The sequence below is a fragment of the Nerophis ophidion genome, linkage group LG09 (genome assembly GCF_033978795.1).
Source record: "Nerophis ophidion isolate RoL-2023_Sa linkage group LG09, RoL_Noph_v1.0, whole genome shotgun sequence".
Lineage (NCBI taxonomy): Eukaryota > Metazoa > Chordata > Actinopteri > Syngnathiformes > Syngnathidae > Nerophis > Nerophis ophidion.
In genome coordinates, this window is record NC_084619.1 from 25,229,911 (window position 1) to 25,245,635 (window position 15,725).

At 41.9% G+C, this 15,725-nt stretch overlaps 1 protein-coding gene across 1 annotated transcript in view; it reads right to left on the minus strand.

The window, feature by feature from the left end:
- The window catches only part of LOC133559178 (signal-induced proliferation-associated 1-like protein 2), a 211,782-nt gene that overhangs the window by 18,294 nt on the left and 177,763 nt on the right, over nt 1-15,725 (minus strand). The window contains 4 exon segments of the mRNA XM_061910660.1: nt 1,666-1,743; nt 1,746-1,796; nt 2,968-3,187; nt 14,061-14,199. Coding sequence (XP_061766644.1) covers nt 1,666-1,743; nt 1,746-1,796; nt 2,968-3,187; nt 14,061-14,199 — 488 coding nt within the window.

Genomic DNA, 15,725 nt, shown 5'->3' on the forward strand with positions numbered 1-15,725 from the left:
TGTTATGTAACAACGTGGCATTTACAGTATATGTGTGGTGTTTGAGTTGGGCCATAAAGTGCCATGGGTGTGTGTGTTGGTGCAATTGAGATAGAGCGAGCGGCTGCTGTTAAATTGAAAGATGACAGAGAGTTGGTTTTGGCCTTGTTTGTACGACAGAAGTTTTGCTAGATACACATTGTTTAACTAATGCATTTGGTGTGGTTATGGCTGACCATTAAAGTGATCGATGGACTTGCCGTCCTCCTTAAAGCATCTCGACAGACAACAATTCTCCCGTCCAAAGGCAAAACCTAGTAACTCACTTCTAGCTGATTTTGAGAAAACAAAGGAAAACCAATCTATCTTGATGCTGTCTTACAAAGATATACAAAGTCATCAAACGTATAGATGTTTTCTTGAGCTTTCATTTTCTTGCCGATTGAGCCATGGATTGAATCTGCTCTCATGAACGTGTGCCCTTTCCCCAGATATCTTATTACAATCTCAGGTGGGCCCCATTCTGCGTTTGCACATTGGGCAAGATCCGTGTACAGCGTCCAGTTTTTATTTTGACCTCCACAGTTATCTGCCCAAAAGAGTATGCAAGGGGAAGAATCAAGAACAATACATTTAATGAAGGTGCTTGCAATGTCCTGGGCCAATCTTCCAAATATCCCCTCGTGCCATAATATCACATAATCAGGTTGACCGTCGGCCCCCTTTGTGCAAATGTCTCATTAAAGACAATAAGGCGACTGACAAAGAAACTCTGATTGGTCCCTTGAGATACTAGGTTTTTCTGTTGTATCTACGCGGTTATGTGGTAGTTGCTAAGTCCTGCCATGCGCGTAACAGCTTACTTACGGAACAAATTACAATATCGCATACACTAATGTAAAGCATATCACCTCGGAACTCCAAAATTATTGTCAGCTCAGTTTTGACCAACATTGAGTTACTGGGTTTTGCTTTTGGACGGGAGAATTATACAGTGCTGGAGAACATTGTTTTATCTGTTGTGGCCGATTGTTGTCATCCGTCACTCACAGTTGCATTGAAAAATCCTACAGAATAATGTGTTATGTGTTTATTTTGTTTAGAGTTCAGACTGGATTTGATTTTGTGCGTGGCATGGATTTGCTGTGCACAGAGGATGCGTGAGCAGTGCAAAATTGTGCAGGCACAACCATTAGAGGGAAGGTTGGCGTGGATGTGAATAAATTAAGCCGAGTCAAGATAAATATAGTATTAATGACTTAAAACAGCTATTGGCACTAAAGTTGAAAGCAATGCACCCATTATTTATGAGATGTTTGCATGACTGATGAATGGACAAGCCAGAGCCGAAAACATAGCATAAAGGATTAGAGAAAAAGGAAAATAATCGGATAAAATATTTAAAAAAAAAAGGCTGCAATCCACCTGAAGTGCTGAATCCCGCTGGGAGTGGTGTCAAATATGTTCCATTTCCAAGTTACACGACTCGAGGTGTAAAAAGCAAATGATTCCCAAAGGTTATACCTCTGTGAGGCAGAGAAAGGAAGACAAACATGGCAATCTGAAACCTACACATGCAAGTGACAAAGTTCTTGCAGACTGCAGACGGACAAATATAAGCAGGAAGAGGAGCTTGGATCGGGGGGGGGTGGGGGGGACCTTAGCAGCTTGAGGAAGGCAAATTACCTTCAAAGGCTCTTGCTGCGTCAACCAGGTGAGACCAGTCCAAGCCTGTGGCAGCGTCTGGGAGGGGCATGAGGCCGGGTCGCTGAACTTGGACCTGTCTGCCAAGGAGCCATCAGAGAACCAAAACTCATCTGCAGAGACAGGCGGGCACTCGGATCAGTGTCTGGGCCTGGTGCTGAGTTTAGGGCTCTTCTTGGGAGTTCATCAATTTTCATCAGGGAAGATTTGAAGGATAAGGCAAGGAGTTGGGCATTCAGGAAGGAGTAGGAGTAGAAATCTCAGGTCGAAAGGAATGATACCATCTTTCAAAAGCTCATTTAAAATTTGGCATTTAACAATATTGACTCTAAATGCCTCAATTTGGGAACAAACTTCAAATAGACATTTAAACTTTCTTTCATAACACCTGCTGACTGAGAGGCAATAAACTACTGGTCAAAGGGAATGTCTTCATGTTTCAATCAATATCCCCCTTCTCCGCATCCGTCTTCACCCTTTCCTTGGCCCTCGAAAACATCCAACGCAATCAACAAGCTCCCATTTTGCAAAGAGCCATTTCGAGAAGCGTGAGATGAGAAGCACAGAGCTGAGGGTGACGCTTCTGTTCAATTTAGCCAGCAGCTTGAATGATTCAGTCTTTACCAAATTGGGCTGTTTTAGAATGGAATATCTGGAGCCTGTGTTCTCAACCGCCCTTCAAAACAATCAGGAATCCATCAGGGTGACAGCTAGACGAGGCTAAGGAGCCAAGCCTTCCTCCCCTCCCTAAAAAAAAGCTGTTTTCTGTCTGACAGACGCTTGAGGTATAAAATGGAAATGAGACACAGGCGACAGAGATGAGAAGCAGACAGTGACTGACGAGTGAATGAAGCATCGTGGCTGACATACACTGTCACGGTGGGAGGGAAACATAGGCATGTCTATGTCAGAGAGCTTAAAGATTTGCGGTGGTGCAAGCAGGACACATCACACCTCTTTACGAATACATAATCAGACGAGGCCGCAAGCACAGCTAGCCAGTCACAGGTGTGCGCTCAACGCAGACGGCACGGCGAGCCTCTTGTAAGCATCACGCACTTCTTCTTCTAATTAGCTGGCTTTGCTGAGTGTTTTTGCCGTTGGAGCCCATGACATTGTTTCAACACAAGTAGCTCTCCAAACAAGTATATATCTGCTGACTTTCATCTGGTACTAAGTCTGTATTAGCTCAAGAGCAACTTCAATATCTCAACAGTTTGCATTCAGCCCTTTTGTAAATATTGTTTTTCCAATTTGTTTCTTGTGTATCAAACTTGTTCTTACTTCTCAGGTTTGATGGTGCCTGGTTGTGGATGATGCGAGGGGGCAGCGTGCTGTGGTAAGGTGGCGTAGTGCTGAACAGGATGTCGTTAGGCATTGCTTGGTCCAGCATGGAGCTGTGAGAGCTGGCGTAGGATGAGCCCTTGCGGTTGCTACACACACTCTCGTCCGATAGCGTCCGGTACAGGGAGCGTCGCGGAGACAGACTTCCAGTCACGGACAGCTGCGTGCACCAGACAGAAAAAAAGTGACAACTTAACAGGAGGGAGTCAACACATACTGTACCCTTTGGATTTAATCAACACTCTGGTCATTAATGACAAGATAGTCAAAGGAACAACATCGGGAATGGAAAAGTCGAACAATTCGTGAGTTTTGGAATTCAGGGTCTCAACCAAAGTTTTATTGTAAAATAAAGCACTAAATACTGCATGATGTCACAGGTGAGTTCATCTAATTAGACTTAAAAAATATGAAAACCACCACAGAACCGCAAATTAAAACCTTTTAGCACTGGCAATTTTGGAAATGCGTAAACTTTTCTGTCCTTTTGTCAAAATGTATAGAGCAGTGATTTTCAAACTGAATATAGAATAGTTCAGAATAGTTTTTTTTTATTGCCATTGTTTGAGAACGGGTTCACAAACTAGGAATTTTTCTTGGTGCAATCGTGCAGCATAATACACAGAATAGGTAATAAAATGAGCTGTAACTGAGTTATCAGATCTTGTTATTGTTCATGTGTCTGATGGCCCGAGGAGAAAAAACTGTTCAGATGGGAGGTGTGGGTCTGGATGGACCATAGTGTCCTGCCTGATTGGAGAGGGGAGAATAGTTTGTCTCCAGGGTGAGAAGCGTCAGCTGTGATCCGACCCACACGCCTCCTGGTCCTGGAGGAGAACAGGTCCTGGAGGGATGGGAGCTTGCAGCCAATAACCTCGTCAGCAGCACGTACAATGCGCTGCAGTCGATGCTTGTCCCGGACTGTGGCGCCGGGGAACCACATGGGGATGGAGGAGGAGTAGTAATAAACATAACACAGTTATGTATATTACTCCATCCAGAAGTACACCAAATACTCAGTTAATTAAATATTGTAATGACGTGACTCAAGCCGTTATCAAAGCTTTATCAGACTTCAATGGAAGTCCTTATAATTCGACTACTGTAGGTCTCAGTCGACCCCAAAATAACCGATTAAAACCCAAACACAACCGTTTTACTCTGTCATTTCTATCACTATTATGTTCTCTACATTCTTCTCTTACGTCCACCTTTTTGAAGCCTCCCAGCCGATCAGCACACAGAACACATGTAAACAAGGATGAACATTGGCAACGAAAGCTACATGTAACATAATGCCATCGAGGCCGCGGAAACCCCAACATCTGTTGAACATTGCATTGACTAAATGTGAAACATAACAAAACGTAGACCCAAAAAAAACAAAAAAAACATGAAAAACTTTTCAAAATATCTTATCAACCAATGACAAGAAAATTAAAGAGGATACAAATTCCTATCCCAGCTGCACTCGGGCAGAAGGAGGCGTACACCTTGGACAAGTCTCCACCTCACTGCAGGGCCAACACAGATAGAAGGACAACATTCACACTCACATTCAAACACTAGGGCCAATTTAGTGTTGCCAATCAACCTATCCCCAGGTGCATGTCTTTGGAAGTGGAAGGAAGCCGAAATACCCGGCGGGAACCCACACATTCACGGGGAGAACATGCAAACTCCACACAGAAAGATCCTGAGCCCGGAATTGAGGCCAGGACTACTCAGGACCTTCTTGAGACCTCCGATTTCGGGAGGTGGGGGCGGCGTGGTCCGGAGGGGCGGAGGGCGTGGTTGGGGCAGGGGGCGTGGTCAAGAGGGGAGGAGTATAATTCACCAACTTGAGTATTTCATATATAATATATATGTATGAAATAGTTGACTTTCAGTGAATTCTAGTTATATATATTTATTTCATTATATACATAAATAAGAGAAATAGTTGAATTTCCGGGCTTCACGGTGGGAGAGGGGTTAGTGCGTCTGCCTCACAATACGAAGTTCCTGCAGTCCTGGGTTCAAATCCAGGCTCGGGATCTTTCTGTGTGGAGTTTGCATGTCCTCCCGTGAATGCGTGGGTTCCCTCCGGGTACTCCGCTCCCTCCACTTCCAAAGACATGCACCTGGGGATAGGTTGATTGGCAACACTAAATTGGCCCTAGTGTGTGAATGTGAGTTTGAATGTTGTCTGTCTATCTGTGTTGGCCCTGTGATGAGGTGGCGACTTGTCCAGGGTCTACCCCGCCTTCCGCCCGATTGTAGCTGAGATAGGCGCCAGCGCCCCCCGCGACCCCAAAAGGGAATAAGCGGTAGAAAATGGATGGATGGATGGAGTTGAATTTCCGACGGCACTATCAAATACACAGTAATAAAAACACAGTTGTTTTACTAACTGTACTGTGCTTTCTGTTTACTAAAAAAACAACAACAACAACACTTACCTTTCACTATTTGAGTAACCTTTGTTCCACCAATTTGCGTACTGGCGCGCGATCTCCGAATCCGGGAACATATCCCTCACAGATTTGTTGTAGACATCCGCAAATGAGAACGGGATGTTGCTTCCAGCTATCAGCATAGCCATCTTTGTCTCAGCATAAGTTACACCATCGGGTCTCCATTTTGGAAGGTGGCCCATAATACTGGGTTGTGAACGAAGCTGCGCTGCGGACGCTTTGTGCTTCGCTGACCGTTCATGACTGAGTATATCCGTTCGGCCGCCGTGTTCAATGGAGAAGTGTGTTCTACAAAATTTACAGGCAACATAGTACCCCTTCCCCCTTCGAACTCTCCTGGATAAACTGAAATTCTTGTTTCCATTCGTTTTGGAACTTGCAACCGTATTTCTTCATTTTGCTCGTCGATGGTGTAATATATTGAGTTGGAGTCAATAACCAGGCGACGTGATGAAGTTACGTCTCTACTGTGGGCTTCAGAACAGACTCCCTAATGCATATGTTCCTTGACTGCACTTAAATGTAGAATATATGTAGAATATATTTATATTATTCATATATTATATACATATAATATATTATATATATTATATTATTTATTATTATCATTGTTTATTGTGAGCGAACTGTGGTGCTGACTTTCCCCCAGGGATCAATAAAGTACATTCTATTCTATTCTATGTACAGTCGATGGCAGTATTGTCCTGTTTAAGAGGGTCACAACATTGCTGAGTCAGGCCTGCATGGAGCTGGAGGGGGCGTGGCCTCCAGCTCCGCCTGAATTCCAGGAGATTTTCGGGAGAAAATTTGTCTCGGGAGGTTTTCGGGAGAGGCGCTGATTTCGGGAGTCTCCCAGAAAATCCGGCAGGGTTGGCAAGTAAGATTTACAGTATATATACATATGTATATCGTACATATATACACACACATATACATAAATATGTTTATACATATACACACACATATATGTACATATACAAAGAGAATAAAGAGAGACATGTAATAATGTAGTTAACGAGCTCCCTCCACTAGACGCGCATACAGCTGCTTGGCTTGTTCTCAATTATTAGCGCAGTCCAAACCACCCATGAAGCACAAACTAATGCAACTAATTTTGTAACAAATTCCTACTATTTGTGTTTATCTTTCACGATTTGTGTTTTAAGTGCTACATGTTGTATAGCCATAGTATTGTTTTTAATATTTATTAATGATTTTATTCGTCTTAAAGCACAGACCAAGAGTGGCAACCATAAATCATGAAGCATTTAATACAATGTCAATAAAGCTTTCTACTTTATTCCAACCTAATCCTAGATTTTGGCAGGCTATATGTAATATGGAAAATGGTCCTTTGAGCGTAATAAGAAAAGCCCAGTGTGTTTAATGCTTTTAACTTTAATTCCAATCTTCTTCATTTGTTCTTTGAGTACAATAAGAAACATATGTTTAATGTATCATGCGACTTTCTGTTAAAATTAAGCTAATAATGTCATTCTTTATTTTGTGAAAGTATAGATATACATTTTGGTATCGGTACCAGTACCAAAATATTGGTATCAGGACAAGCCAAATGTATATATATATATATATATATATATGTATATATATATATATATATATATATATATATATATATACATACACACACATTTTTACACATGTATGCGTGTCTTTATATTGTCTTTAAAGTGTGAAGTTTTATCTACTAAAATAGGGTTCACAATACACACTTTTCGGTTTACAAACCATGTTCAAGAACCACTGTATTTAGTCTGCATTTTTCTGTTACCTCCCAGGGTGGGTAAACATCAAAACTCCTGCTCTATGGGGACTGTGAGATCCTTGAAAAGACAATGCCAGTCCAATTTGCAGCTCTGTTAGATGTTTCAACATCGGGTTTTTAACAAAGCACTAATAGTCCAGTCCAGTGGTTCCCAACCTTTTTTCAGTGATGTACCCCCTGTGAACATTTTTTTAATTCAAGTACCCCCTAATCAGAGCAAAGCAGTTTTGATTGAAAAAAAAAGAGATAAAGAAGTAAAATACAGCACTATGTCATCAGTTTCCGATTCATTAAATTGTATAACAGTGCAACATATTGCTCATTTGTAGTGGTCTTTCTTGAACTATTTGGAAAAAAAGATATAAAAATAACTAAAAACTTGTTGAAAAACAAACAAGTGATTCAATTATAAATAAAGATTTCTACACATAGAAGTAATCATCAAATTAAAGTGCCCTCTTTGGGGTTTGTAATAGAGATCCATCTGGATTCATGAACTTAATTCTAAAATGTCTTCACAAAAAAATAAATCTTTAACATCAATATTTATGGAACATGTCCACAAAAAAATCTACCTGTCAACACTGAATATTGCATTGTTGTATTTTTTTTCACAGTTTATGAACTTACATTCATATTTTCTTGAAGTATTATTCAAAAAATATATTTATAAAGGATTTTTGAATTGTTGTTATTTTTAGAGTATTTTTTAAAAATCTCACGTACCCATTTGCATACCTTCAAGTACCCCCAGGGGTACGCGTACCCCCATTTGAGAACCACTGGTCTAGTCTAGTGAAAATCCACAAAACACATTTTTTTGCATCGGGTCTAATTGGCAATGCACTAGCACAGTGAAACTGTTACAATATCGTGAAGGCACACACAGTGCAAGCTTCTTGTGAATGTGTGTGTATTCTCCAGAACAGACTGAGAATGGTGTTATAGAAGCCAGTGCAGAGTTTACCGCACAAAGCCATGAACAAAAAAGTGGATGCCGCTGGGTGAAGGGGTATTCCACAATGAACACATAACAGTCTTGTGGCTTTGGCCAGCATTTTGACAGGGATCTCCACTTGAAACACACAAAACCACATACAGCAACCAAGTCCATCATTGCCCCGTTTAGCTAACATAAATATTGCTGGAGAGGCATCAAAAGTAGCCACAAATGAGATGCAGGGCTGTCAGCCAGATGGGTAAATGTCTGCTTACGGCTTCCCTACTGTAATGAACACTGACTGGCATCTACGCTAGCCAACACCCAGCCATCTCTATTTCAAAGACGCAACTCCCACAAATCCCACAGTGAGAATTCAACAAACATCTAGTACATCTTTAAAGCAAAGATATACTGGGAGCGTCTTAGAAGCTCTCAGAGGCTTTAACTTATTAAAGGGGAACATTATCACCAAACCTATGCAAGCGTCAATATATACCTTGATGGTGCAGAAAAAGACCGTGTATTTTTTTTAACCGATTTCCGAACTCTAAATGGGTGAATTTTGGCAAATTAAACGCCTTTCTGTTTATCGGTCCTTTAACGATGACGTCAGAACGTGACGTCACCGAGGTAATACACCCGCCATTTTCATTTTCACATTACAAACACCGGGTCTCAGCTCTGTTATTTTCCGTTTTTTCGACTATTTTTTGGAACCTTGGAGACATCATGCCTCGTCGGTGTGTTGTCGGAGGGTGTAACAACACTAACAGGGAGGGATTCAAGTTGCGCCACTGGGAAGAAATCTGCCGCCCGACCCCCATTAAATTTGCCTGAGTGTCTGCACATTTTACCGGCGATGCTAAGACAGACATGGCACAGAGATGTATGGATAACCTGCAGATGCATTTGCAATGATTAAGTCAACTAAATCACAAAGGTGAGTTTTGTTGATGTTGTTGACTTATGTGCTAATCAGACATACATTTGGTTGCAGCATGATTGCCAGCTAATCGATGCTAACATGCTATGCTAATCGATGCTAACATGCTATTTATGCTAGCTGTATGTACATTTGAAACTAGATACCCACATTTAATGCAAAACAAACACTTACCAATCGACGGATTTAAGTTGCTCCAGTGTTACAAGATGCGAAAGTCCTGATCGTTTGGTCCGCACATTTTACCGGTGATGCTAATAAGGCAGCCATGCTATGGGGCACTTCATTAGGTACACCCATGCTGTGGCCAAATAGCGTCAATAGCTATTCGTTCAATAGCTTCAATTTCTTCTTCAATCTCGTTTTCGCTATCTGCCTCCATACTCCGACCATCTGTTTCATCCATCCATCCATCCATTTTCTACTGCTTATTTCCTTTCGGGGTCGCGGGGGGCGCTGGCGCCTATCCTGTTTCAATACATGCGTAATCTGTTGAATCGCTTAAACCGCTGAAATCCGAGTCTGAATCCGAGCTAATGTAGCTATATCTTGCTGTGGTAACCGCCATGTTGTTTGTATTGGCAGCCCTGTATGACGTCACAGGGAAATGGAGAGTCGTACCGCAAATAGGGAAAATCAAGAACTTTAAAGCTTTTTTTAGGGATATTCCGGGAGGTGTAAAATTGTGAAAAAAACTTCAAAAAATAAAACAAGCCACTGGGAACTGATTTTTATTGTTTTTAACCCTTTTGAAATTGTGATCATGTTCCCCTTTAAGGTTGTCTGTTATTGCAACTTTCCCTGCAAAGTTCTCGCTCAGCAAAACATTTTTAACTATGATTGCGAACTACTCTTCCTGTGAAAGCAAAAGTAGCGTTGATTAGAGAACATGCAAATGTAGTCATGGCGACCTTTGAAATAGCACTTAATGATTATTGGAAGCTGGCTTTTTACTATATCGACAGCTTCAATCCGAAAATATCTTGGCAGTGCTTCATTGAAGCTGCAGGAGATAATATACAGAAAAGATCTGTACTGTGAAGCCCTTTCCGTGTGCCAGGGGCTACTTCATTGCCAACAACTCCATGCCTGAATTAGTTCATGATGAATTCTTTAGCAGAAGCTCTTATCCGTAGCACCAACAAATCCACCTGTTTTTTTCACCTGATTTATCCAATTTTTCCCCCAATGAACAAATCCAACAAGCGGCACATGCAACCTTTTGAGGTGCCACTTGGGAGGATGTGTTGGACAACCGCCTATTAAGTTGCCTTTTTTCCTACAAGAGGAGAAAATATGCTGCAAACGGCCTTTCCTTTACGTCAGCCGCACAATAGTCAGTCTGTCTGTGGAAGGGACGTCCCTGCGGACAGCATGGGTGCCAAATAAGATCTTTCAGCACCTGCTCACCCACACAAAGAATGGCATCAGGCGGCTGCCGGAAGTGACACAAGCGTTAACCTTTACCGTATCTCCTGCTTGATTACACAGAGGCCCAGTCACGTCACATTCTATTAAATTAGAAACGATTCAATACTTTTTTTCCAACCACGTCATTAATGTAACTTGATTCTTTTACGTGCCAGCTGACGATTGAAAACATTCACCCTCAACAAGAGAGATATACAGTCGTGATCAAAATGTACGTACATTTGTAAATAACATAATGTCAAGGCTGTCTTGAGTTTCCAATAATTTCTGCAACTCTTATTTTATTGTGATAGAGTGATTGGAGCACATACTTGTTGGTCACAAAATACATTCATGAAGTTTGGTTCTTTTATGAATTTATTATGGGTTTACTGAAAATGTGACCTGATAATGTTAAAGGGGAACATTATTACCAGACCTATGTAAGCGTCAATATATACCTTGATGTTGCAGAAAAAAGACCATATATTTTTTTAACGATTTCCGAACTCTAAATGGGTGAATTTTGGCGAATTAAACGCCTTTCTATTATTTGCTCTCGGAGCGACATCACCGAGGTAGTCAACCGCCATTTATTCAAACACATTATAAACATCGAGTCAAATCAGCTCTGTTATTTTCTGTTTTTTCGACTGTTTTCCGTACCTTGGAGACATCATGCCTCGTCGGTGTGTTGTCGGACGGTGTAACAACACGATCGGGGACGGATTCAAGTAGATTTACGTAGAATGTGCATCGATTAGCACGGCATGCTAATCGATGCTAACATGCTGTTTAGGCTAGCTGTATGTACATTTGTAGCTATATTTGCATCCAGCCTTTCCCTCCACCCGCATTTAATGCCAAACAAACACTTACCAATCGACAGATATACAAGATGCGAAAGTCCCGATCGTTTGGTCCGCACATTTTACCGACGATGCTAAGGCAGACATGGCACAGAGATGTATGGATATCCTGCAGATGCATTTCCAACGATAAAGTCAACGAAATCACAAAGGTGAGTTTTGTTGATGTTATTGACTTATGTGCTAATCAGACATATTTGGTCGCGGCATGACTGCCAGCTAATCGATGCTAACATGCTATTTAGGCTAGCTGTATGTACATTTGTCGCTATATTTGCATCCAGCGTTTCCCTCCATCCACATTTAATGCTAAACAAACACTTACCAATCGACGGATTTAAGTTGCTCCAGTGTCACAAGATGCGAAAGTCCCGACCGTTTGGTCTGCACATTTTACCGGCGATGCTAAGGCAATAGCTTCAGTTTTTTCTTTAATTTCGTTTTCGCTATCTGCTTCCATACTCCAACCATCCGTTTCAATACATGCGTAATCTGTTGAATTGCTTAAGCCGCTGAAATCCGAGTCTGAATCCGAGCTAATGTCGCTATATCTTGCTGTGCTATCCGCCTGGATAGCATGTATATCACTAGATGACGTCACAGGAAAATGGACGGTGGTGTCACAGATAGCGAAAATCATGCACTTTAAAGACTTTTTTCGGGATATTTTATCATGGGTAAAATTTTGAAAAAAACTCTGAAAAATAAAATAAGCCACTGGGAACTGATTTTTATTGGTTTTAACCCTTCTGAAATTGTGATATTGTTCCCCTTTAATATTTGGTTACATGTCCCTTGGCAATTTTTACTGCAATAAGGCGCTTTTGGTAGCCATCCACAAGCTTCTGGCAAGCTTCTGGTTGACCACTCCTCTTGACAAAATTGGTGCAGTTCACCTAAATTTGCTGGTTTTCTGATATGGACGTGTTACTTCAGCATTGTCCACATGTTTAAGTTAGGGCTTTGGGAATGCCATTCTGAAACCTTAATTGCAGCCTGATTTAGCCATTCCTTAACTACTTTTGATGTGTGTTTAGGGTCAGTTTCCTGTTGGAACACCCAACTGTGCCCAAGACCCAACATCCGGGCTGATGATTTTAGATTGACCTGAATAATTTGGAGGTAATCCGCTTTTTTCATTGTCCCATTTAACAGCAAAACAGGCCCACAGCATAATACTACCTCCACCATGCTTGACGGTAGGCCTGGTGTTCCTGGGATTAAAGGCCTCCTCTTTTCTCCTCCAAACATATTGTTGGGTATTGTGTCCAAACAGCTCAATTTTTGTTTCACCTGACCACAAAACTTTCCTCCAGAATTCAGCTGTTATGATGTGTATGTGCTCCAATCACTCTATCACAAAAAAATAAGAGTTGTAGAAAATATTGGAAACTCAAGACAAAAAACAAAACAAAACAAAAAAAAAACCTTAGATTCATATCGCGCTTTTCTAAACACTTAAAGCTCTCACAGAGAAGTGGGACTCATCATTCATTCACACCTGGTGGTGGTAAGCTACATCAGTAGCCACAGCTGCCCTGGGGTAGACTGACGGAAGCGTGGCTGCCAGTTTGCGCCTACGGCCCCTCGGACCACCGCCTATCATTCATTCATCATTCATTCACCAGTGTGAGCGGTACCGGGGGCAAAGGGTGAAGTGTCCTGCCCAAGGACACAACGGCAGCGAATTTTTGGATGTCAATTGGTGGGAAGCGAACCTATAACCCTCAGGTTTCTGGCCAGCCGCTCTACCCACTACGCCATGCCGCCCACAGACAACCATGACATTATGTTCTTTACAAGTGTATGTAAACTTTTGATCGCGACTGTATATATAGTTTAGACGTCTACTGGCAAGCATCTCTCCCAGATTGTTTTTCCACATGCGCACGTTATCGGACTGGAGGAAGTGAGCGCACAAAGGCTTAGCATCTAACCAGCAATGCTTTTTTTATGAGGAAAAAGAAGGGAAATGACAAAGAGCAGGCCAGGCACATCTGTGTTCATTTTACACAGGAAGGGATCTGTGCTTTAAAGTGTAAGGCCCGTGCACAGAAATACGACAAACTAATCAGTGGACTAAAACGCTTTGTGCGAGGCTGAGATCCTCCTTTGCCAGAGGACACAACTGTGTATGTTTCTTCTCTCGAGAGGGGAAGTGAATTCTGTACAAGAATTGAGCACTATCCAAAAATAACCCATTTGTGCATCTCCAGGGTGCCTTCCAGGAAGATAATGGATAGAGGACGGCAGGAGGGGAAAGATGATGCAATTAATAGAGCCTGTAGAACCCAGCAACCGCAAATATCATTCGGATCGCCGCCTTTAACCCATGACATCCCGATGGAGCAAAGACAGGCTCTGTTACAAATTTAATTTAGCAGTCAATAGCAAGAGAAAGGCTCTTGTGTTGGAAGAGAGGAACTGTGTTGGAAGATGTTTGCCCTTCTTTTTCTGTCTTTGTGGTGAGAGGTTATCACAAGCTTAAATCCACTATACCTATTTGTCAGCATGGTAAAATAGCCTGAAGGGTGTTTGTTCGTATCTGCGCTCCTTACAATGCTGTCTCATAGTAAAGTTTTACGGTTTCATTTGTAGATATAGGAAGCCTGGTCGGTGGCCTCACCTTATGACTCCTGCCTTCTCCCGGTGGACTGTCAGGCAGCATCATTTTCAGGTATTGCTCCTTTGAAAGTCTCTGGAGTGATTTCCCATCTCGCTCGGCAGCCTGGAGGCGGCAGGCGGCCTCCTGCGCATATAGCTGCCTAAAGACAATACAGAGGGCACACAACAGCTCATCAGTAGGGTCATGCAAGCCACTTCCTGCAGGGGAGGCCTTGGGCCAGCGTAGCCACTCGCTATTTAAGGAAGTATGTCAGTATCACACAATGCATCTTATGTGGATCAGATTTTGCATGCCACAGTCAGGCGTCAACAGTGCGAGAAGAAGCAGAACTGGAGAGTGTGAAGACCGCAGCTAGTGAGAGGAAGGAAAAAAGGGGGAAAGAGGCATTTATGGAGAAATATCCAGAACATAAAGATTAGACTCTAGAGCATAGGTGTCAAACGCAGATCTGGCCCTCCACATCATTTTATGGTTTGCGAACGCCTTGAAATATTATGTGCCAATAAAGTACCGTGTAATTTCTTAATAAATTTATAAGTTTTTTCTATTTTGACAGGAAAACTATATGAACTGCATGAAACTGGATACTTTTTTTAAAGGCCTACAGAAATGAAATGTTCTTATTTAAATGGGGATAGCGGGTCCATTCTATGTGTCATACTTGATCATTTCGCGATTTTGCCATATTTTTGCTGTAAGGATTTAGTAGAGAACATCAACAATAAAGTTCGCAACCTTTGGTGCTGATAAAAAAGCCTCGCCTTTACCGGAAGTCGCAGACGATGACGTCACAAGGGTGAGGGCTCCTCACGTCCTCACATTGTTTTTAATGGGAGCTTCCAGCAAAAACGACAATGATGTTTCCACCCCCTTGTTTCACAGTAGGTATGGTGTTCTTGGGATGCTACTTAGTATTCTTCTTCCTCCAAACACGACGAGTTGAGTTTATACCAAATAGTTATATTTTGGTTTCATCTGAACCACATGACATTCTCCCAATCCTCTGCTGTATCATCCATGTATCCATTTTGGTATAAACTCAACTCGTCGTGTTTGGAGGAAGAAGAATACTGAGTTGCATCCCAAGAACACCATACCTAATGCATGGGGGTGGAAACATCATGCTTTGGGGCTCTTTTTCTGCTAAGGGGACAGGACGATTGATCCGTATTAAGGAAAGAATGAATGGGGCCATGTATCGTGAGATTTTGAGCCAAAACCTACTTCCATCAGTGAGAGCTTTGAATGGTTGACCAAATACTTATTTTCCACCATAATTTACAAATAAATTATTTAAAATTCCTACAATGTGAATTCCTGGATTTTTTTTTCACATTCTGTCTCTCACAGTTGAAGTGTACCTATGATGAAAATTACAGACCTCTGTCATCATTTTAAGTTGGAGAACTTGCACAATCGGTGGCTGACTAAATACTTGTTTGCCCCACTGTATGTAAAAAATATGTATACTAATCGAATGTAAAGGCAAGTTCATATATTATTCGCTGTTACAATTGGCCCTCCGGTGGAAGCCATACTGCAATGTGGCCCTCAATGCCAAAGAGTTTGACGCCCCTGCTCTAGAGTGTTCGTACACTGGGGGAAGACATGACAACTGTTGGACTCAGACCAGGTGGAATGTTTTGCTTTGTGGGCGGTGATCAG